Source organism: Syngnathus scovelli, chromosome 16, assembly GCF_024217435.2.
Source record: "Syngnathus scovelli strain Florida chromosome 16, RoL_Ssco_1.2, whole genome shotgun sequence".
In the NCBI taxonomy this organism is placed as follows: Eukaryota; Metazoa; Chordata; class Actinopteri; order Syngnathiformes; family Syngnathidae; genus Syngnathus; species Syngnathus scovelli.
The window spans coordinates 5,665,149-5,687,478 of NC_090862.1; the positions used below are offsets into that span (position 1 = coordinate 5,665,149).

Here is a 22,330-nt window from a genome sequence, read left to right on the forward strand (position 1 = left end):
TCTCCAACGCGAACACTGAGTCACATGAAAATGAAAATGACTTTCTGTTCATTTTCTACGCTTTGGTGCATTGGCCATGCCGATCAGGAAGTACAGACTTTGCGCCGTCTGTGCCGACACTCCAGCCCGGTTAATGAACTCGATCCTTTCGACCAGCTGTCTCGGGGGTGGTGTCAATGGCCTTAACGGTGTGTGGCTCCAGATTGGAAAAGGGAATTGGCGCACTTCACCCCAACGCCAATCGTGCGCTGCCATTTTCTGCACCTTCTATAAACATGAGCAAGGTGTGGGCTTTCATCCCCATTTTCAATGATTATCTGGACAGATTGAATATGTGTCATGGATTTCGGGGTAAACAGGGATATGGAGGATTTCATTTTCATTCGCTATTGTTTCAACAGGTGGTAATATATTTCTGCTGTCTATCAAAGGCAATTAAAGTTGACTTGTGCTATTTAAGAATATAGTGTGGAAGCTATTTTTCATTCGTGCTTGCGCAGTTCACGCAATGTTGAAAGCCTTGCTTCCCAGAACCCTCTGTCCACCCACAACTACCTGTCAAGAAGCCTCTATGAGACCCTGCTGGTAAAATGATTCTTATTTCTGTGCGGGTAATTTGAAAAATTGACTGCTGTGATGATAGTGAACGTTTTATTTTTAGAGTTGTTTGTTCACGATACCGTGAAAATCCAAGACCTCTAAGATGGTGATATCTAGAAACCCATCCAGATTCTCTAAAAAAAATAAACCTTGTGGCTCAGTGCCTAGTGGTAGAGTGGCCGCCGTGAGACTGGAAGGTTGTGGGTTCAAACCCCGGCCGGGTCATACCAAAGACTATAAAAATGGGACCCATTGCCTCCCTGCTTGGCACTCAGCATTAAGGGTTGGAATTGGGGGGTTAAATCACCAAATGATTCTCAAGCGCAGCACGTAGCTTAGTGATATTATTGCAAATTTATTTTTGGATTGTCTTACTGTTTCTTCACTTCTACTCTCTGGATCTCTGGAGTTTTAGTCGACATCAAATAATTATGATGTAGCTTAGCGATATTATTGCAAATTTATTTTTGGATTGTCTTACCGTTTCTTCACATCTACTTGTGATATTGTTCACTCGTCACATAGAAATGTTGACTGTGTACTGCAAAGTTTTTACGAGTTGGATGCGATGAAGAACGTTTTCCGCCCAAATAATTAACCTCTGTAGAATATGTTGTATTGACTAGATCGCGGTGACCTTCGAGGGCTCTATTGTGCGTTACAATTTGAATGCGGGACAATATTACGGGGCGCTGCAGTTATTTCAAGGACGTTTAAATCCCTTACGTGTGTCCACTTGGACACGTCGACCATGTGCTCTGCCAATTTTTCACGGCCCACTTTGTCGAAAAGATATCAGTGCTGCCGTGACCGTTTACTTTGAGTCAACCATTCTTTTCATATTTGCCAGTTGAAAAACTTCGCTTGGCATGAGGCGTTCTCTCTGAAGTGCAACTTTTTTGTCCTTGTTTCGTATGTATACTGTTAGGATAGAGGTTTGCACTTGAGGTCGAGGTGAGGTGGAGCTGTGTGCTGGCGCCAGATGTCAGGGCTGGGGGCCAGCGAGCGTGCTAGGATTCTAAAAGATGCTGGCATCAAGCTGCGGCGGTTGTCTCAGCCCTCGGAACCTGACTGTGTGCGTAAATTGAATCAATGACAAGAGGCACACGCTGCCCTCTAGTGGAGGCAATGAAAACGTTGCATGTACACAGTTGAGGCTTGTGCCATAGCAGAATTTCCTGACAAAGCAAACCTCATGTTGGTTCCTTAGACGCATTTAGATTTTATTTCTGCAGTGTTTTCAGAAAATCTTTGATGGACAGTGTGCAAGTGGAGAGGAAGGCCAATGCGTATTGGCCGTGATTGAATCTTAGCAAGTGTCACTTTTTAACAACAGTGCCAACTCCGGGCGCAAGATGAAACCGTGTTAACTTAATGGCTCGTGTCACGCTGCCATCATACCACCGCCGTCTACTTACTTAAATATATTTAGCAATTTTTGAGCTTACTACCAAGCCTTGCTATGCTTATGTATGTGATGAAATGAATTGTTTTGGGGATCATTAATCTGGATGACCAGTTTTAGGATTCCGCTAGCGGTGCTTAACTGACAAGGTGGGCGTTAGCAAACACCGCATCGATCGATTTGTGGTCTTGCAAATTCTTGCTGCAATCTCTATTAGCATTCACTGAGGTAGCCGTAGCCTAGCCAATGATCTCATGTACTGTTGAGTGCAGCGCAAGGCCGCAATGCAGAAACTTTTCCCACTTGACACTGATGGGCGCATTTCATTATCTAACCCTAACCCTAACCCCCATTCACAACACACATGTTCCACCAGGCGTGTTTTTTTCAAAGTTTGCTTTACTGTACATTGCTTAGCATGAGAGAACTATACAGTTCATTTGTGCGAGTCCACTTTGCGTCATACTCTGTTTTATGGAAGCTGTAAATGGTCCATTAAAATGAATGAAAACTCCGTCTTTAAAGACAATGGGGCATTACCGATCGCTCGGAGTGACGTTTAGCCTCGCCTATGGAGCATAAGAATTAAAAGCATCAGACAAAACAAAGGAATTGATGTAGAGGAGCTAAACTAAGTGTGCCTGTTTCAATATTTCAACAGATCTGGATTTTTCTACCTGACAGAATTTTAGTGTTGGTTGTTGAGAAAAATAATTTTGAATGGATGGTATTTCAGGAATATATTTTTCGATTTACCAAGACATATTGCATATTGTGGTTCAATAATCGGCTTTGCAAAATAACACTTGAAAGGCAACGCTCGTAATAATAATGTTTTTGTTGCGGGTGTCTGCTTGGACGTGATGTACCTTTGCTGACCTACATATTTTGATTAGTTGTGTTTTTTCATCATGTTGGCAATGATGTGGTCATTTGAAAAAAAACTAAACAAAACCACACGTCTCCCTAAATGTCTTGATTGGAAAATGCAATTGGGCGTCTTCTGGCTGCTGGTATAAAAAGATGGCATGAAAATGTTAGCCAGCCAATCCACTTTGTGTGAGCTGACAGCAGCAGCTTCTTCATCTCATTATGGTCTTGCACTGTGTTAGGACACTGACTTGATGAGGTTTTAGTACTCCCAAAGAGACGATGCATCAACTGAAGTGCGATCGCCCATCAGCGTGCCTCCTTGGTCTCCCCGAAGGTACTTCCCGTTGGAACCTTTGATAGCTACTCGCCCGTGTTCCAGGAACTCCAAGAAAAAATCTTCAGCCTTATCTCCGTCCGAGCACACGAGGCCACTACTGGACACGTACCAGAACTTTCCAGTCACACCTGCCGAAACATGGGTTAAATAAGCGCGGTTGTGGATTTATTGATCGGGAAAAGTTCTGAAAACTGACATTGCACGTTGTAGGCTCCGTCGTTGAATATCAGTGAGAAAATGTCGTAGACCGATCGATTGGCGTTGAGAGTGTTGGAGTTCTTGTGGTGACACACAAAGCCGTTCTCTCCGCGAAGGATCAGCATGGGTCGGTTGATGAGCTTCATCAGAAACAATTCATCCTCGCCTTTAAAAACAAGACATAGTGTACTGTTACAGCAATCAAGTTTAAGCCCCGCCCCCCCTGCCCCCCAGAGCACTTACCTACTGCATCGCTCACTGCTGAGAGCTGCCCATTTTTCTTTGTGCACACGTATTTGCCGTTACTGGCCTTGAGAGCCACTCGCTGGCCTCGCCACTCGATATCGAACATTGTATTGATCTCTCTGGGAAGGGGTACATACAGCTCAAGATGAACTAATTTCTATAGCTCTCTAAACATCTTTTACCAGCCACTTACACTTCGGATGCGGTGGACTGGATCTCTCCGTGAGTCACAAGAGTCCAGTAAGATCCCCCGTTTGTCCTGAACGTGGCCTTTTTGCTCCTCTTGTCAATTTCCATCTGGAAAGTCTCCATGTCTGTTTCTGCGTCCTGATTGGCTGAAATGCTTACACCTGGAAGCAAGAAGAGAAGATGGCTCCTTGAGTTTCTACTTCACACCGGTATTTTTGTTGCTTGTTCGTCTAGGACGTCATTTCATCGCATCTCACTCATTCAACAGGTTATGACTGTTGATCTTTGCATCATTGATTTTGTTTTTTTTTGCAAGTCTTGGGGGAAGTCTTGTGGCATGCAGACAAGCAAGACAAGCATGCCACGTACTTTATCTGAGGCTTTTTTTCCATCTTTTAATTGGAAACCTTGTCTAATGGGTCATTTGATACGTGATTTTTTAAAAAAAGTTATTTTTAATGATAGTTACTGCAAATAAAGTCTTTGCATATAATTTCCTGTCAGTCAGCCGGTGCCCTGGGGGGCGCCTCGCTTGCAGCCAATCCAATGTTTTCTGCTTAAGCCCTCACGAATTAGCTCCGTCTGGTTGCTTGTGTCAGGTGGTGGCGAATACACTCACAGACGCGTATAACTCAACGGTGTCTGCTGCGGGTCAAATTAGATACCACGGAAATATCCTTCCAACCTCTTTCTTAAGCCTGTTACAACCCTAATCCTCCATAGTCACCCCCCCACCCCCCTCCCTTCCTGCTCATTCGCTTGCTGTAATTCCCTGAGTGGTGAAATGCAAATCTTCACCGCGGGGCCCGCTAAGCAGCTTTCAGAAAACGTGAAACTGCCACCAGGACCAACAGTAGAGTTTCAAATGTTGGTCTGATAAAATAAATGGAGGGTTGTAGAAACATGAAGCTAAATCTACTCCAGTTAAGATGCTCTCCACTGATGGTGTCAGATGTTGTAATTGAGTCGAGGGAGCGCAGCCTGCGTATTACTTGCATGAGTAATTTTTACAGGAGAAGCGAACGGATCACCTCTCGCAGGCTGACGTGAGCGTCATTTCACAAGGCTCAGCTGTAATTATTTGTCATAGCCACACCGGCGTGTTTGAGAACCAAAATGGAGAACGGAGAACTTCCCCTCAGTGGAGAGGGACGGACAGTAAAGACTGAGCGGCGTCAAGGTTTAGCTTATTGACCCGTAGAGGACGATTTCGTCAGGGCATAATTTCCTCCAGGCTGAGATGACAAAGACCATTACTATAATTACCTCCACCGTTTGGCTGACGACCATTCGGGGGCACGCGCACAAGATAAACTCGGCTTTCTGCTACTCGTTATGGCTTCTTAATGTGACCGTCTTTCTGTAATTCAGGGTCATATTAGGCCTGGCGACCGGTTCAGAATTCCTCACATAGAAAAATAGTGTTTGTGTTGATTTTGTGGTCAAATTTAAAGGGGAAGTCGAGTCATTTTTTCTTGTTTCTTTCAATAATATGTCCAATGTGCCCTTTGAGTCCAAACATGGCATTTTGCCTTGTTCTGCCACTTGCTGTCGACTGAAAATGACATCACGGTGAATTAAGGGCTCAGCTTGGGGAAGGGCGAGTAAAAAGCCAGAAAACTCATGAGCCCTGACTATTTTTTACTATCAACATAATCAAATTGTAATTTTTCTAAATGAAAACCGAGCATGATTGTGGATATGGCAAGACCGCCAACCTTAATTACATTGCGTTAACCGCGAGCTGTAAAGAAAAGTGTCAAGTAATAAGAAGGAAGAAATCAAAAATTACAACTAAGTGGACTGTGAAATCAATTGTAAGAAAATAGCCCGAATGCTGGGCACTAATGTTTTCATGACCATTTGCATTCATAAATCCACCTTTTAGTCTGGCTTTCGTTCACATGATTTATGTTTTAATTAATTTTTATGTACTGCGAGCAAGCAATTACAGTCATGTAAATAGAATCCTCGTGCGTACTCGAGCAACCTTGGAATGTTTACAGAGAAACACAATGTAAGCTTAATGCTAATGTATGCAAATTGTTTTGTGAGGCTTAACTTTGTCCAGTGGGAGATTTTGGACAAATGTATTAGAAAGTTCCACAATTATAAAGCAACACAGTTAACTTTAATGAACATCTTTTTTGTTTATTTATCGGTGAATGCTGCTTTGTTTCTCGTTGGTATGGTTGTTGTGGAATATATATATATATTTTTTTTTTTTTTGCAGCTTGCATCTCCAATCTCCAATACAAGGATTTGCTAAAAGCCACAGTGGGCTTTTGTTTTGGGATTGTGCCTAAAGTTGTAGCCCTTGGAACTCGGATTACGACAGGATCAGATTTTTTTTTTTAATAATGGGATCATTGTGTCAGAAATACCAAAGTTTAACTGTTTTAAGTTAGTGTAGTTGTAATTTTGGTTAAGATGGGGATTATTTCATTATTGATTCTTGAGATTTATTTTGTAATATCAAAATAGTATTCAAGCTAATATGATGGGATAATACAATTGTTCGGTCGGACAGTATATCCACAGAAACATTTGAAACGTCCACTGTGAAATAGAAATACAATTTTGTAAGAATCTCGCATATTTTTTGGGTTTGTCCTACACTTGTTCTATACTGACATTTGAAAACAGGCTGACATTTTAAAACCCAGTTAAGTATGAAAAATAATCTACTCAGTCACTCACAAAACATGAATTTAAGTCTGTGTTATTTTTTCTTCTGGTTTACGTGTCGTGTGAGGCTTTGTGAGTAATGGACCGCTTAATTGGCGCTTCCTGTGAGTTTCCTTTTCGGTTGTCGTGTCGTGTTCTCCGCCGCCTGGCGGCAAGGGATGTGCGCTTTGCCGAGTTACCTTGCTTGACGGAGACAAATCTGTTATTGGCGGCTTGAAAGACGACTTGCGGGTGGCTTTCTTCAAGGTCAAAGAGCTCATCTTTGCCCGGCTTGGAGCATCGGCCGGATCGCAGCGTTCCCGTGGGACCCACCGGGGTCAGATATTTGCCGTCGCAGTCCTTGAAGGCCAGCTTGCCTGATTTCAGCTCCAGCGTGAAACTGGTCGCGTTGGTGTTCTCCTTGACGAGTTTGCCGTCATTACTCAGGAAACGCCCGTCGCAGGTTTTCAGGCTGTACTTGCCATCCTGGTAGACCAGGGTGACCAAGGAGTCCACCCCCCAGGGGATGTTGCTGTCCACCGAGATCTCGCCGTCGGAGGCTGACAGGTGAGCGTAGCGTTTCCGCGCCACGCTCAGCAAACTGGCCTGCGGGTGCAAGGCCAAATGGACCGCCCACAACTCCTGCTCGCCAATCACCTGGGCAAAGCAGGACAGGTAGTCGGCAGAGCCTCCGAAGTAGCGGAGGTAAGACTCGGACTGTAGTGCCCAACGGCCATCGGACCGGGGCACGATCAGAAAGCGGCACTCGGTGTCGGGACTTTCAGCCCCGCACATGATCTTGCCGTCCTTGTCGGACGCCAGGTAACGTCCCAAGTGACTGCGGAGGAAAACCACCTGGCCGTCCTGCTCGTCCTGCTCCAAGGTCCAGATCTGCTTCTTTTTCATACTGGTGCCAGAAGCGTTCACCTTGAAGCCAAAGGCCTCTGCTGTTAGGTAGCGGTTTTCGTAGTTAATTAGCCCAAACTGGAGCTTCAAGGCTTTGTTGATTCCGTTGGTGGGCATGTTTGCCACACGATTGGATTCCAAGGACCAAAGAAAAACAGAAAGAAACCAAGCAAGACGCTCCAAATGAAAAACTCCAAATTGCTTCTCCTCTACCTTTAAGTCATAGATAGCTACTTATCTCCGTCGATGGAATCTTGAGTGCTCCTTCCGTCGCTCGTCACTTTCTCTCTCTCGCCGGAGCACTTGTGCAGACACTTGCTCTCGGTTCCTTAATGACTTGGGATTAAAATCAGCGGGACAAAGCACCTCAATCCAACAAGCTGCTGACGTCACAAATGCTTTCACCAACTGCAAATCTCTCCTCTTCACTCCTCCTCCAACTCAGGACAACACACCCGCTGTACCTTCAAGTACATCACCTTTCATTTACTCTTTCTTTCCTTTATCGTTCAACCTTCTTTATGATATCGCTCACTTTGCCGCTCCCACAATGCCATAACCCGTCGGATTAACCTTGCTTAGATCTGCCGGTGATCCGCAACCTAATTGGAAAATGCCCAACGAGGAGAGCTGCATTGTGTTGGCTCTCGTCTCACCTTTTTATTCAGCCGCTCCACTATCAACGAGCCATTCGGGCCTCAAGGCTTGAATGAAAAAGTCTTAAACCCCAAGGTGGTAACACAAAGGCGTCTTTATCAGCCACATGCTGTTTCAGCATACATGAGTGCCAAGTCTTCCGTTTGCGAGCTTAGCAACCAGGAATTTAAATAGCCCATATTTGAATGCACGCACTTGGCTTATTTGCCTCTGCTGCGTTTTTTACTTTTGATTGAACTTGATTTTTACAAATCCTGCATTCACAGCATCACCATAATGTGATGAGTTCATATCCACCCATCAGCCATATTGAATATTATTTCCAGGTCATATACGCTTCCAGTTTGTCTTTATTACACTTTTGTAAGCAGGATTCCACCTGTGCTCACTGGATGGCAGCATTGCAATTCTTATACGAGATTATTTTTCCATGAAATATTTGGGGAGCAACACGCTCCCAAAACACTTAGAATATCATTTCTTGGCACGGAAAGTGTTTTGCTAGGTCTTGAAAAAAAATATTTTGGGTTTGGGGATTGCAATCATTCTGCTAAAACAAAATTAGTGTTTGTTTGACCGACTCAAAATTATGCTCAACTGGCAAAGATGGTCAAGCCAGTCAATAAAAATTGTGGAGGGATTAGTAAAAAGTCATAGTGACAAATTTGCTTGCAACAGTGAATCAAAAGATCTAGTTCCCCCTCAAACCTATTATTATACATCTTTCAACCTTGCAGTTGTGATCCGATTGCCGATGCGCTGCAGATGGCAGTGTCGACCAACAAATGCGAAGCGGCGCTTTCACGCATGTCTGCTCGTTTGGGCTGAACTGCTGACAAATGAAAAACATTTCCTAAGATGAATGTTTTTCATTTTCTCGTCCGTCTTCAGGGAATTTCTCGCCTGGTTGAACACAAAACAAAAAGCTGATTTCATTTGTTTGTGTTTAAGGACACGGGAATAACCCCGGGTCCGTTTGTCTATGGAGAGGACAAGATTTTTAAAACAAATTAAAAAAATTTAAATTGAGACACGCTGCGGTTGGTGTCACGTTACGTACTACTGACAATGATGCTAATATTCCGCTAATGAGGCCATCCTCTTTTGCCCCGCCCCCTCCCTTTCCACATCGAGCTTGCCTGGCACTCCAGGAGCCTTCCAAGCAATAACATTACATCATTTTTACGGTGGCGTCTTAGTGCTCGCTGGCTATTAGATGCCAGATTGCCAATTGTGTCTTTTAAGTTGCTCTGTGATTGAATGGCGACCACTCCGGGGTACACCCTGCCTGCCGCCCAAAGTCAGGTGGGTCCACTGACGGATTCCTTTGAGTTATTTAGTCTCTTGTGTTTTTATCTTTCCATTCTACCAGAGGCAAAAGCTGACATTTTGCAAACTCTCTGTTCACTGTCATACTCAATGATTGAATGTGAGGTATGCCGGGCAAGGGGGGGGGGGAGGCATTGGTCACTTGCAAACACACACAGACGTACATTTACACACCGCTCGCTCACACTAAGCCAAGGTCTCCCCTGAGGGCATGGCCACGGATTAATGTGCCCCGTATGATTATTTCATTTGTAACTGTCCTGGGCCTTTCTCTGATAAGACCATTTTTCAACTTGTCATCCATTAGCACCTTTGCACGGCATCCATTAGCCCGCTCCGTTTAAAGGGCCAGCGACCGGCTTATTACGATTCGATTGCGAGCAAGAGTCAAAGTTGTCAAGTGACACAATGAACTCGATATAATCGCAAAAAGACTGAGGAACAAATGCTTGGAATAATTACAAAAGCGCCGATGCATGTAATGGCGTGACATTGTACGCGTTTGAAAACTGCGTTTGCCATCTAAGACGGGCTCATTTGCAGACTGAAGGCAATTAAAAATAATGGTTCGAAATTATTGCATGGAAGGAAATAAAACTGTTTTCAAATTTGCTTTTGCTTTCAAACTGACATCAGGGCGTGACCCGCCCCCTTTGGTTTTCTTCTGCAAAAAAAAATGTCTTGTGGCTCTTTGGAATCCTCCGGCTACCTCTTCTAAAACCAGCCAAGGAAAACGAGCCATGAGACATGCAGTAAAGGTAGCGTAAAATATAAAATGGCTACATTGGCTGGGAATCTCCTTCCTCAGCAGCTTGCCGCTCACTGACCTCATCTACTGGATGAACCTCTCTCGGACCGTTAACGTCTCGGCCCCAATCCCAAGCCCGGACGTCTGCTCTCTCACCGCCGCTCCACCCGCCCGCCATAATTGGGACTTTACCAATGAGCCGAGTGTGGTCGGCCATATAAATGAGCCTTGCTAAATGTCAAGCCTTTTAATTCTCGCTTGTAATTGCACATTTGTTTTGTTGGCTGTCATTTGTTTTCAGAACCGGCCAAACCCGTTAAACCCCACTCGCCCCCTCCCCTTTCTTTGCCAGTCAAGACGCAGCATTGGTCATCCAGACTGAGAGGGAGAAAAAAAAAATGATGGTACACCATAATTACAAATTCTCTTTCACACAGTGGACACTTGGAACGTAACCACAGTCAGTTCCAAAGTTCCAAACCAAAACTACAACACATTTTAGTTTGGAGTCACGATAAAGCATGAAGCGACGCCTTTTCATTCCGCATTCAAATCAGTTAGTCATACTCTAATAGTGGATTTCGTCGCGCGGTTTTGACCTTCACGCTTCATTCAGCCTCAATCCAGTGCAAATGTTTCCTTTTGTTGTCAGTCATCAGCTCCAAACAATACATTCATAATCCAAGGCTGTCAACACTTCTCTGCCGGTGCCCAAGTACGTGTTTTGAAGGCCGGTTCTGGCAGCCAATTGAGATACCGCTGATAAAATTCTCGTTCATTTTCGTGTAATAACACACGCAGCCCAGCGAGAAACTACGTGGTCTGTTAAATTCCCGAACACGGTAAATGGGAGATCCTCGGCCTTTATGGCAATTCCCTCTCCGGACTCCAAAGTCCAGGCTGATGTGCGTTGTAATTTATGTACGGCGTGCCTCCACATGTTGGTTGGGCTACTTAATGGTTGCACATAAAGCCCTGCCAAACATACTTGGCACGTTATTTGCCCGTCCTCACGTTTTACTGCATTCCCACACGGACAGATTGTAACGGTGAGTGATTTATACACACTCAAGTGAATGAATACAGTGGCTTGACATTACAGAACACCGGTGATACACCCCCCCCCCTGAAAACTTCAGCTGGTCAGTGGTTCCGTCAGACAGGTCTTGTTTGTTTAGCGTAACTTGGACATTGAACTTGAACCCTAACTCTTAAAATATTGATGAAACAATCCAAACCGTGGTAACTTCAGGTAACCACACAAGGAACGGAATACAGAACGTCGCGGGAGCTTCTCCCATTTAGTCGCAAACACATTCAAACCGTCTCCCACCAGCAATGCCATTTGTCCCCACACTCCCCTCAAAATGACTACTGACGCTTGTCTGAACAAATCGAAGACATTTGTTTCATTGGGGAACTTTTCATAGAGCAGCTGGGGACATGTCTTCGTCCCCCGGTTGTCCCCCCACCAACTCGAAATGTGGGTTGTGCGTGTTTACAACAGGAAGTGCCTGGCGCCGTCTCACTTGGCATCGGTGGGTAGACACTTGGCTGCTGCTCCAAGCCCAACATCGTTCACCGTCCCTGTATCTGCTTTGCTGTAATTCGGGATCTTCTGGGAGACATCCTTACTGTAATAATGGACACTTTTTTATTGAAGATTCCATCTGTTTTTGATTCTATCCTGGCAGACCAAGAGCCGTTGGACAATTGAGCTGTAATTCCTGAATTTGTTAATGGGCCCCAGGCTCCAAGTTTATATTGGGGCGAACAGCCGGTTGGCAACGATTGTCAATTGTTGCATGATGAATGCTTCTAAAGTGCCATGTAAAGACAGTTTGATCCATTTTCCAACCAAAGGTATCAAAAAAAATGATTTTCTGATGGCTTTTTAATCCTGTGATGTGAAATATTTGAAGAATGAGACGGATGATTGTACACGGTGTAATAAACTTGTTCAGCGTTTACGAAACCAAGAAGAGAGTGACCATCGTCAGTGGAAAGCTCAAATGAACTTAGGAAAATGTGCTCTTGAGCCCACGCGATGGATTTTGCATGATCCAAATAGCGCTAGCTTCTGGACAAGCGCTCCAATGGTGTTCTGTCGAAGTGCTAAGCCCGCCCGAGCAGTTTGTACCGGATCAGCTTTTATTTCCTCGAGCACCTGTCAGCAAGAAACACAAGCGTGCATGGATTTGGATTTGAGTGCGTTTACATGCCGGTGCATGGCCGTTACAAGCGTGTCAAACGCTTTGACCGTCAGTTCAAGCCAAGTTGTTCCAAGTCAACCGAAAGGGGCGGAGCTCTCTTATTAAGGAGTTTTTCGATTGTGTAATTGGATTCCAAAAGCGGCGGCGGGGGCTTGTATGCGCTCATTTTCACGAGCGTACATGCAACTTTCCCAAGGGGGCTACCTGATCCTATTACATTATCCGAAGCACATCAAAGGGTTAAGAGCTGTCTGCTTCTATAGTCATTAAGCCCTCTCTTAGCCACGGTAAATCAACGCCGAGCTGGCAGCAGCTGCTCTGATCACCTATTAAAACTTCCATAATGTGCCGTGCGTACCGAGTGGGCCCTGTAAGCCGACACCGAACGCTGGACCGCAGATGAAGGCTCGCTTGAGTTGTCTGATCTGGTTCCGATGGTCAAGATAGCAGAGGAAGTTCAGAGATGATTGAAAAGCCTTGAATGTGGAAGCTATACCGTAGATCTAAGACACCGATAATAATAAGATGGTATCTGTTTTAAATCTTTAAGCCGAAATTCACTACTTTCTAAGCTAGCCTGACTTGGTGAAGGAATGTTAGCAGCTGAGGATGTTGTAATGAGTCACCAGTTTGACTCCAAAATGCTGTGCCAGGTAATTTGATGACAACCTGTAGCCACTATTATGCTGCACAGGTCATAACCCGGGCAATTCATAGGCCAGTTTGACCAGATCAAGGTCAAATTACCAGGCAGAGCTCATTTGGATCAATTCCGACCTGGGTGGTTAGTTCTGTTACCGTGTAAATGAGCTTAGTCACGTTGAGTATCTTAAAGGTAATGGCAGAAAGCCACGGTGCCATTTACCATTTAGTTCCCCGCCCTCCACATCATTTCAGTTTACAGCAACAGGCAGGTAGGCCTAACCACAGGCCTGCTTTTTGTCCCCATCTGGTCAAGAACATTGTGGGGAAATCAATCGCCGGGCAGGCTAGTCGGTCAACAGTCGGCTCCCATCAAAGTGTGCACTCAGGAAGTCCGGTCTCCATGGAGACACAAACAATATACGAGACTACCCTCAGGTGAATTCACTGTTTGCCTCTGCCGACTGAATTGCTCCATTTAGCTTTCATTTGCTCTCTTTTTTCTTGCCTTTGACCCCTACGGATCAGCCGCGGGCTCTGAGCCCACCTTGTCTTGCTCCGTGATTCATTCACTCAGTGTCTCCCCCACTGACGGGTTGACGTCGCTGAAATTCAAGAGAGGATATAAGACGAAATTGGTTTTCTGTACACAACTGTTATCACAGAAGAGCATTTGGGATTGGCCTCTGGCAAGGTTGCAGAGGTGTGTCGGATGATCTCAGTGTTGCCCATGCTTGCTGTGTCCTCACGTGTATAATCTCTTGAGCTCCTCCTCGTTGTTGAAAAGAAAGGTACATTTATAGCTGTGTCCTGCATCCTCGAGTACGTACACTTGATGCTTGATGAGTTTCTTTGGAATCTAGCCCCAATGGATTTGTTTGAAGCAATAGCGCAGCGTCTCCAAAATGTCTGATCAAAGCCCGGCTTAGCGGCCCAGGGGCTTCAACTCATGTTAATAAGTTGTCCAAGTGCCAGTCACGAGGCTTACGAACACCTTCTATCCCGAGAGATTGTGTATTTTTAAAAGTAGTGAGGAACACAGATGTGTTGTTTTTGGCAACTAACGGAGTCTGGATTTTATAATCTGCTCAAACTGTTACTTTTTAACATGCAGATGTGTCTCTCAGCCGCCACGTCTACTTTTATTGTATCAGGTCACCACTTAGCTAAAAAGATCGAGATTGAGCTGAAAAATGCCGCGTTAACGAACTGATTTCATGTCGGATTTTAGATTGCAGCCGAGTTGTGCCTCAAGAAATTCTCTTCACCTGCTTCTGGTTTCATATTCAGTATACGTAGCAACATGCAGCCCCTCCAAAGCATCGGCAATTGCATATTAATTTATGCACTGTGTCTCTTGTCCTTGCAGCCAAGTAGTTTGCCTTGCAGCAGTCCACAGGCTGCCTGGGGCTGTTTGGTGGCCTTTTGGACAGGTTTCCTGTCGCCTGACTCAGCACCAGCTGTGCATGCCAACAGGAAAAACAAAAAAAAAAACTTCCAAGAGTTTCATGGTGTTGACCAAAATAGCCCAAGGTATACTGTACATAAAAGTGATTAAGGCATACCAGATAATCGGTATCTTGATCTGTATTTCCCGATATCAGAACGAGAACATGTCAGTGTGCAATGTAACCACGAAAACTGGCAATACAAACTGAAACAAAATTTAAGGAAAATCGTGCCGTCATAGTACGGTCAGACTAATCCTTGCAGCTGGTAATGTGTGCCTCTTAAGTCAACAAATATCCAGAAAAATATTGGGATATAATTTTGAGGCTATATCGCCACAAAATAAAAAAAAAAACTAATCAAAAGCAGACCTTGGTCAATTTTCATCGTGGTTTGACAAGCTCCTCTGACGGTTTCCCTGGCTGACTTTATCCCGAACGCTCCTGGCATTGCCGGAGACTATAAGCTTTATGACTTTTGCGTCCGTGCCAGCCAAGGCAGGCAATCATCGCGGTGGCAGCGGTAATGGCTGTCGACGAGAGCTCGTGCGGCAGAGCGTTGTGGTTGAAGCGCCCGCTCTCGTTATAATGGAACAGCTGTTTGGAGCGCCGTGCAGCAGAGCAAGTCAGCGCAGAGTCAATAGCAGAGAAGAGCAACGTAAACAGAGATGGGATGGCCAGAGCTGCTGAAAGGGGGTAAACACCTGAGACCAGGTTTGGGGTTGTCAACATGAGAATGCACAAAACACCACCACATGGGGAAATAGGTGATTCGGTAATTCACGGCGTGAATTACATTTCCAGATTGAAGTGGTTCTTTTCAAATTACAACTGCGTACGAGAACCAAACTGGGATCCGCCTCACTGCTTTTACGCGTCCCCTCTTACAAAGAGCAAAGTCGTTACTCATGAGATTTCCAGTTGTCCGCCACCTGACCCCTTTTATGACAGGTTGTAACTTTACTTGCCATTACTGTACCGGCTTATTGGACTGCTGAGATAACAACTGTGGCTGTTGGCACGCTATCGTTTTTATAACGGCAAGATCCGATTGTACCTTTTGGTTGCAATCCACTCTTTGGAAGTGTCATAACGTCTCAGCTCAAATGTAGATTATGTATCCTGTAAAATTTTCAACTTCAGGAACGTCTGACTTTTTCCGGCTGGACTTTACAAATATCATCCATCTCGGTATACCTAAAGTAGGGCTCGCAATATGATGAGGTTCCGTTCTATTGCTTTATAATTGATATGCTTAACAATGAATGAGCGGGGCTTTAGTGCCCTTTAAGAAAGGGCACTCGGTATTTGATTGATATGTTTTTTCCTGCCGGGAGAGCCAGCATCTTGTTAAAACCCAGGACCTTACCTCAGCTACGTTTACCAGCCCCCCCCCTCACCTTTATCCACGCATCCAAACCGACTAATGCACACCAGGCTGTCTGTCCCCTGCTCAACCTCAACCCCCTTCACAGTCAGAGGCCAGACAGGGTCAAGCAGAGGGCGAGACATTTATGAGGTGCAGATATTTTGGCAAGAAAGTATTCCTCCTGTTGACACTGAGCAACGTCGTCTGGATACTGAGCAAGCTAATCCGGAGAGGAGGCAGTAAAAAAAAAAAATATATACATATACTATATACATGGCATATCACAATAGGTAACAGTCAAGCGACCTTGGCTTTCCCACGAATATCCGTTGGGCGGTTGCGTCCCTTCCAACCCACATTTTCCAAATTAGAAGGCAGAACTTTCCTATCTTTACTGTGTATCTCAAAGCATGGCGAGGTAATGAGGCAAGTCCTTCTCCAAACAAAGAATGTTAACCTCATCATACTCGGACCCACTTGTCCTAATCTCCCCCCTCCTGCCCGCACGCTGCTGAGACAGCAAAGGGCCGTGACTCGGACACGGAGAGGCGGCCATCGTCAACACAAAAGGTTGTGGTAGCAAACAGCCTTGTTTGTGTTCACTGGGCTGTTGTTGGAGATGACTGATGTCGCCATTAACCCCTGGTGAGGGCGTCGACGGGGGGATGGGAGGTGGCGATGCTGCTCCAAAAACACCCGTGGGCCCGCAGACAAAGTCATTGACCCACATTGTTTCTCCTTCGGGCCCTGTCAGCGGTTCATTCACTATTAACAGAGATAAGCGTTGGCAAAGCTGACAGGGATGGATGCGGACATTTTAAATTTCTACCGAATCATTTGTGATCATTTCCTTCACATTTTATATCGAGTCTAGTTTTTTTTAAATCTGTTTTTTCTATGGCTCCGCCTTCTTTTTGTAGCCTGGCAAGAGTGCGCTCCCGCTTAAATGTGCATCGACTGTATCTCTGAATCAGGCGCCATCATATTTACAGAGCTTGGCAGTTAAAGCCAGAAGGCTTTATCTGATGCTGTGACAGATCTGTCTATTTACCATGGAACTCCACGCTCGCCCAAACTCGGCTCAGCCCGAGACACTTACACAGAAAGACTTAGCACAACAAATAAAATTTGGCAGGCGAAGGTCTGATAAGTGTTCTCCAAATGTAACCTCGAATTCTTCCGCGTCGCGATGCGTTGAAGAGAGCGCAGCCAAAAATCACAGACGTAATTCGTAGATGTTTGTGGACGAGAACAATCCAGTGTTTTTATTTCTTTTCACTGTTTGGCCTCTAGAAGACCACTTTTATTTAAGAAATGCAAAATGCGACATCACACCCATTTTTGAAAAACTGTCACATTCTCATAAAGCGCTCTTGGACAAACAGCAACGTTGACGTGAAAATAAATAGTGTTGGCGAACAAAATAAACTTTTGTCAATACAAGAGTCAGGATTGCATATAAAACAAGACTAATGTAGACAAAAGGGACTTGGCACAAATTAAATAAACTGAAATGAACTTAGTCCATTGCTTTGTGAATCTGATTGTCCTTCACAGTTACTATCGAGTATGTGCGCGTACTGTACAAAATCGACATGATATTCAAATGGAAATAACATTTTTGAATGCTCAATCTCATATTTTGTCAGTACCTGGACGTTCATGCTCACGCTCCCTGGTGGGGTTTTAAAACTGCCAGAAGTCACAAGCAGAGCCAAAACACACAGCGGAGGAATATTTCCGATCAGTAATTTCCGATTCAAATTCGATACAGGTGCTTTGCGATACGATAAATTCAAATCAAGATATTAAAGCCACTTTGGTATGTTTTTTAGGATGTAGCACATTGTTAGAAGAGCCAGTCTTGTTCTAAATTCATTTGTATGGACATGATTAGTGATGACTCAAATGTCATTCATATCTTAAATTATTATCTATGATTGCAGTCCGCTGGGGTCTGCCTTAAAAATCAGTTGAGAAGGACATAAATAAAAAATGATAGGTTAAAAAAACCAAAATAACATTTACAAAAAAGCCACTTGACCTTTTTTTAAAACAGGACGACTCAGAATCTCTCAGAGAGCGAGTCTTGCCCGGTTATCCACCATATCCTTCTCTCTTTGTGCTCTGTCTGTTTCCGTCTCAGCAGGGCATAAGCAGTGCAACGCTAACATCTTCAAAAATGAGTTCCCAAAGCAAAAGAAAGAAAGCAAAAAATAACAACAACAACAATCTATACACATATAAAAATAAATCAATTGCAAACATGGAAAGATACATCTCATATGTACAATATAATCCCGTATAAAATAGCTTTTATGTACATATCGACAACAGACAACGATACAATATTCCATCTGTACAATCTGTACACCTGAACACTGAAGACAGGCGAGAGGTACTGAAGTGTATGGCTTGATTTGGATCCATTTCAAAATATTTACAGACATCGACTTTACACGTCGTCAACTTCCCTGGAATGACGAGGCTTTGGGAGAGTCCCGAGTCTCGCTCGCTTTCACTTCTTGGTTCAGGTAAGGCTACCTTCATCGAATTGGTCCTATAGAGACCGCGACGGCCTTGCCCAGCTTCGTTTCGGTGACACGTGATAGAAGCCAGGTTTATGAAACCGTTAGACCGATAAAACGCCAGTTTTATTGATGGCTGTGATGCAAAGGAAGACCCAGAGTTCAGCCGTTTTACTTAAATGGTCCACGTTTTTGAAGTCTTCCACGTAGGTTAGACATCAGTAGTCTCCAGTGTGTAGTCTCAGACAGCCCGAAACCAAGCAACACATCACTTTACAAGGCTAGAGTGGGGCCTCTTTGTAAAGTATTGGACTTTGATATTTCCGGCAGAGGAATTCTTCAGTAGTTCCCTCATAGAGGTTCAGCACAAGATCGAAACCCCTTCAGCAGTGACCAGCTGACCAGTGGTGGGGTCATAAGTCCCGGCCAGGTAATACAAATCTGGCACGGTACTGTTCGGCTTCTGATTGCGTGTCAGACTCTCATATTCCTCTTGACTCACGACCTGGCACTTATGAGAGATTGTCTGGACATCATTTTCATCCTCATGACATGACTGGTACAGGGCATGCTGGTTGGGAGAGGTTTGAGGTTAGTCAGAGCAAAACTAACATATTCCGGCAGAACAAACGTCTGCTTACCTTGCCGTCTCGCTGCCTTTTTCCTTGTTTGGTCTCTTCAGGGTGGTAGAACCACTTAACTTTGACCACCATGCTAGATGTCCAAGACTCCCAGAAGTTTTCAATTTTACCAATGTATGGTAGGTTGGGGCGCCCAGCTGAGAGGAACACGGCACAGTCTCCCACTTTCACTGCTTCCTTTCCTCTCACGATGCCCTTGTAGAAAAGCTTCTTGGCCTTACCTTTTAGGCCCCGCCTCTGTGGAAATCCAGACATGTCAGCAATCTTTCTGGACAAGCGCTGAAACCGATAATATCCTCACCTGTGTAGGGCTGCCAGACCATCTCCACATCTGGCGTCCCGCAAGGAATGTGGACATCTTGGGCCTCGGTATACATGAAATGTCATCTGGTAGCATTCTCGGTTTCTTGACAAATTCTCTCGATGACTTAGAAATGGAACTGTCGCAGTCTTTCCTCTTAAGAGATTTACTGTTGGAGACGTGTTCATCAAGCGGTCCTTTGGTATTGGAAACAGCCAAGGCTTTGGCCACAAACGAATGTTGCCGTGAGGACGTGGAGGCTTCACTGGGTTGGAGGAGTCCTCGGTGAGAAGACAGGCAGTTCTGTAGCATTAGTGTCGAACTTTCCTCATCCTCTGAGCTGTAGGACGAGTCGTTGTCAGAGGAACATAAGCTGGAGCTTGATATTGAGCCTGATGAAGAGGAGCTGGATGAACCAGAAGATGAGGATGAAACTGCAAGATGAGAGAGGAAATGTCCAGCTGTCCTTAGACCCCCTGAAGCTAATCTAAGTGCAGCCCTTTTCCTCTCATGCTCTTCCTCCTCTTCATCATCCATATCAGAGTAGGAGCTATGACACTCTCGGTGCGAACTGAAGCCCAAGTCTCCATATTCTCCTAGAAGCAATGAAGGCTTTCTTTGGGGCGTGGTTCCTTTCAGGAGAAGTTCTACCCTCGAGTTATCACCCTTTTTGTTGTCTTTAACAAGAAGGACCGGATGTGAGTAACCCTCCGTCTTGGGCATTCCACTCAGACTGGAAGAGCCGCCTCGCAGCAGCAGAGCCTTGCTGTTCTTGGTCTTTGGGGAAGTTACTCCTTCGTGATCTAATTTGACCAGAAACTCCTGACTAGACTTCTTCACCCTGGGTGCAACCAATTCGTCTTGTCTGCGTTTCTGTCCGTAAATTCCACTTTTTGGACCGACAGATGAATCTGGACGTGATCCTGTGGACTTGGTACAGAAAGAGGAGTAGCCATTTGCAATGCTACTAAAGGAGTCCACCTCAAAGGAGCTACTGCTGAAAAGCCCTTTGGATTGGGTGGAGGCAAGCGGTTGGATGGGAGTCAAGGCAAATGAGTCATCCTCCCTCAATCTCAAGGCCTTTCTCGGTGTCCCATTGAGCTGAAATAGATTGTGGAACGTCCTCTTCCTGGTGCTCGTCAATGAAGGCCATGCCACAAAGAGGGAAGAATTTTTATTGGCATTTTCAGCCAGCTGTTGCTTTTGTTTTTTCCCAGATCCCTTTGGTCTCCCTAGGATGAAAAATTTTGCGGTGTCATTATCCAAGCTTTCTTGAAAATTAGGACAAATATAGTGTTTTATTTGCAGGACGAAAAAAAAATCTTACCTGGTCTTCTTTTTGGGAGAGTTAGCGGTTGGTTGCTTTTGACCATACTGACAGTGTTGAATCTGTCATTGACTGTATTATTGAAACTGGAGCTTTTCTTGACCTGACTCAAGCTGGGTCCATACGCAGCAGGAGATGTCTCCTCACCTTAGGAATTATACATTGATTTCAATTATTAGCATTTATTTACAGATAAATATCTTAAAAAGGCGGACACTCACAGTGTATTTGATATCCCGGTGGTAGGAGGCGGATGTTTGGTACAGAAATCTTCCCTCGGTCCCCGTCGTCAAACTCTACCATTACTCCTGGCCTCGCCTCATCGGTTGAAATCCCTGCAAGAGATGAACGTAAAATTTGCCAGAGTGAATATTTGGGATGTGCAAGATACTAGAAATTGAGGTTGACGTCTCACCTCTGCGAACATAGCCTGGGTACAAGCAGCGTGAACGTTCACTCCAGTAAGCGCACACCCTGGTTCCTTCACCTAGCATAGCTTCTGACTCGGGGCGTACATCAAGGACCTGATACCCGGATGAAAATGTCATTACGGTTTGTTACAAGCTGTCCAAAATACCAGACACACATGTTGAAACAGTTTGAGCAAACTGAAACCAAGTTCATGAGCATCCAGTGTGCCGCAATTGTAAGCGGTTGCTTACTGCGTGTCATGCCAATGTGCCAGTCAGGGCTGAAAGCAACGGAAGCCTGGATGTAGTTAAAGCCTGACTTGCTGAGTAATACCAAAGAAGGCCTGAATAGAGAGCTTGTGATTGCCGGTTGCCAGATCCTCCTTCCAACAATACAGGCAGCCCTAACATCCGCCTCTCACTGGGGGCTCTTTCAGGTTGCTTTCATTTACTGTTGCCATGACGAGAGACCCTTTTGAAAGATGAGGCGTGGATGTGTGTGCAAGCGTGTGCAAGAAGGCGCTCGGGGAAAATTGTTGATGATCTCTCTTAACGTCCAACAAAGGATCTTGCTAGTTATCTCAGGCCACTGTGAGTAAAGCGGGTCCAATATATGGAACTATTGTTCCTAACCCCGCATCAACTGAAGTATTTACTACAGGCTCAAGTCATGACTGTCGGAGATAAACTTACAGCTTCCCGAAGCAGTTGCTCCAATGAATAGATCTTTGCCCGGTTTCCCCTTTCCCCGTCAATTGTGACACTAAATCTGGAATACAAAAATAACAATAAATAATAATGGTAATACATGACCAATACTTCAATTGCAGTCACTCACAAATGTCAATTTTCTTAAAAATAAATAAATATAATTTCCCCAGGATAGTCAAAAAACAGACTGTGTCGTTGCTTACATATCTGGGAAATCCATAGTGTGGATCCTGGCAGCATAAAGAAGCTCATCTTCCTTTGAGACCAGAATCTTCAGTCCGTCCGTTAAGAGTTCTTTGGTCAAGACACAATTAGGAACTGCAACTGAAAAACGCAAAACACCCCAATTAATAATTTCGCATCCCTTCAAAATTGCCACATGATGTGGTTTGTAATTTGGTTTACCTTCGGGGTTCTTTTTGCCCGAATCACTGTTGTCCTCATCGTCGTCTTCATCTGAGAAGCTGCTGCTATTCATCTGAAAGCCCTCATCGGCCGCAAAGCTTTCCAACAGTCGACTGACTGCTCGGCCTTTTGCCTGTGGATGATCGAGGTCAAAATGGACAAATGTCGGAATTTATTTTG

The 22,330-nt window shown here is 44.8% G+C and overlaps 2 protein-coding genes and 1 long non-coding RNA gene across 10 annotated transcripts in view; 1 reads left to right on the top strand and 2 right to left on the bottom strand.

The window, feature by feature from the left end:
* The window catches only part of LOC125983944 (uncharacterized), a 73,917-nt gene that overhangs the window by 2,331 nt on the left and 49,256 nt on the right, over nt 1–22,330 (top strand). The gene's annotated exons all lie outside the window — the stretch shown is intronic.
* LOC125983854 (fascin-2) lies at nt 1,803–8,039 on the bottom strand. The gene is made up of 5 exons (XM_049745517.2): nt 6,716–8,039; nt 3,853–4,009; nt 3,657–3,778; nt 3,412–3,579; nt 1,803–3,343 (listed from the first exon to the last, which is right to left on the bottom strand). The coding sequence occupies exons 1-5, from the start codon at nt 7,536–7,538 to the stop codon at nt 3,138–3,140; spliced, it is 1,476 nt and encodes a 491-aa protein (XP_049601474.1). The 5' UTR covers nt 7,539–8,039; the 3' UTR covers nt 1,803–3,137.
* The window catches only part of LOC125983788 (BAH and coiled-coil domain-containing protein 1), a 46,097-nt gene continuing 40,830 nt past the window's right edge, over nt 17,064–22,330 (bottom strand). For 5 of the 7 annotated variants that reach the window (XM_049745371.2, XM_049745370.2, XM_049745372.2 and 2 more), the window contains 8 exons: nt 21,949–22,283; nt 21,728–21,803; nt 21,040–21,148; nt 20,846–20,959; nt 20,625–20,771; nt 19,298–20,529; nt 18,997–19,233; nt 17,064–18,926 (listed from right to left, as the gene is read on the bottom strand). In XM_049745371.2, coding sequence (XP_049601328.1) covers nt 18,717–18,926; nt 18,997–19,233; nt 19,298–20,529; nt 20,625–20,771; nt 20,846–20,959; nt 21,040–21,148; nt 21,728–21,803; nt 21,949–22,283 — 2,460 coding nt within the window. In that variant the 3' untranslated portion in view covers nt 17,064–18,716. The remainder of the gene's footprint in view (nt 18,927–18,996; nt 19,234–19,297; nt 20,530–20,624; nt 20,772–20,845; nt 20,960–21,039; nt 21,149–21,727; nt 21,804–21,948; nt 22,284–22,330) is intronic. The other 2 variants (XM_068653434.1, XM_049745373.2) reach the window with 1 other exon arrangement.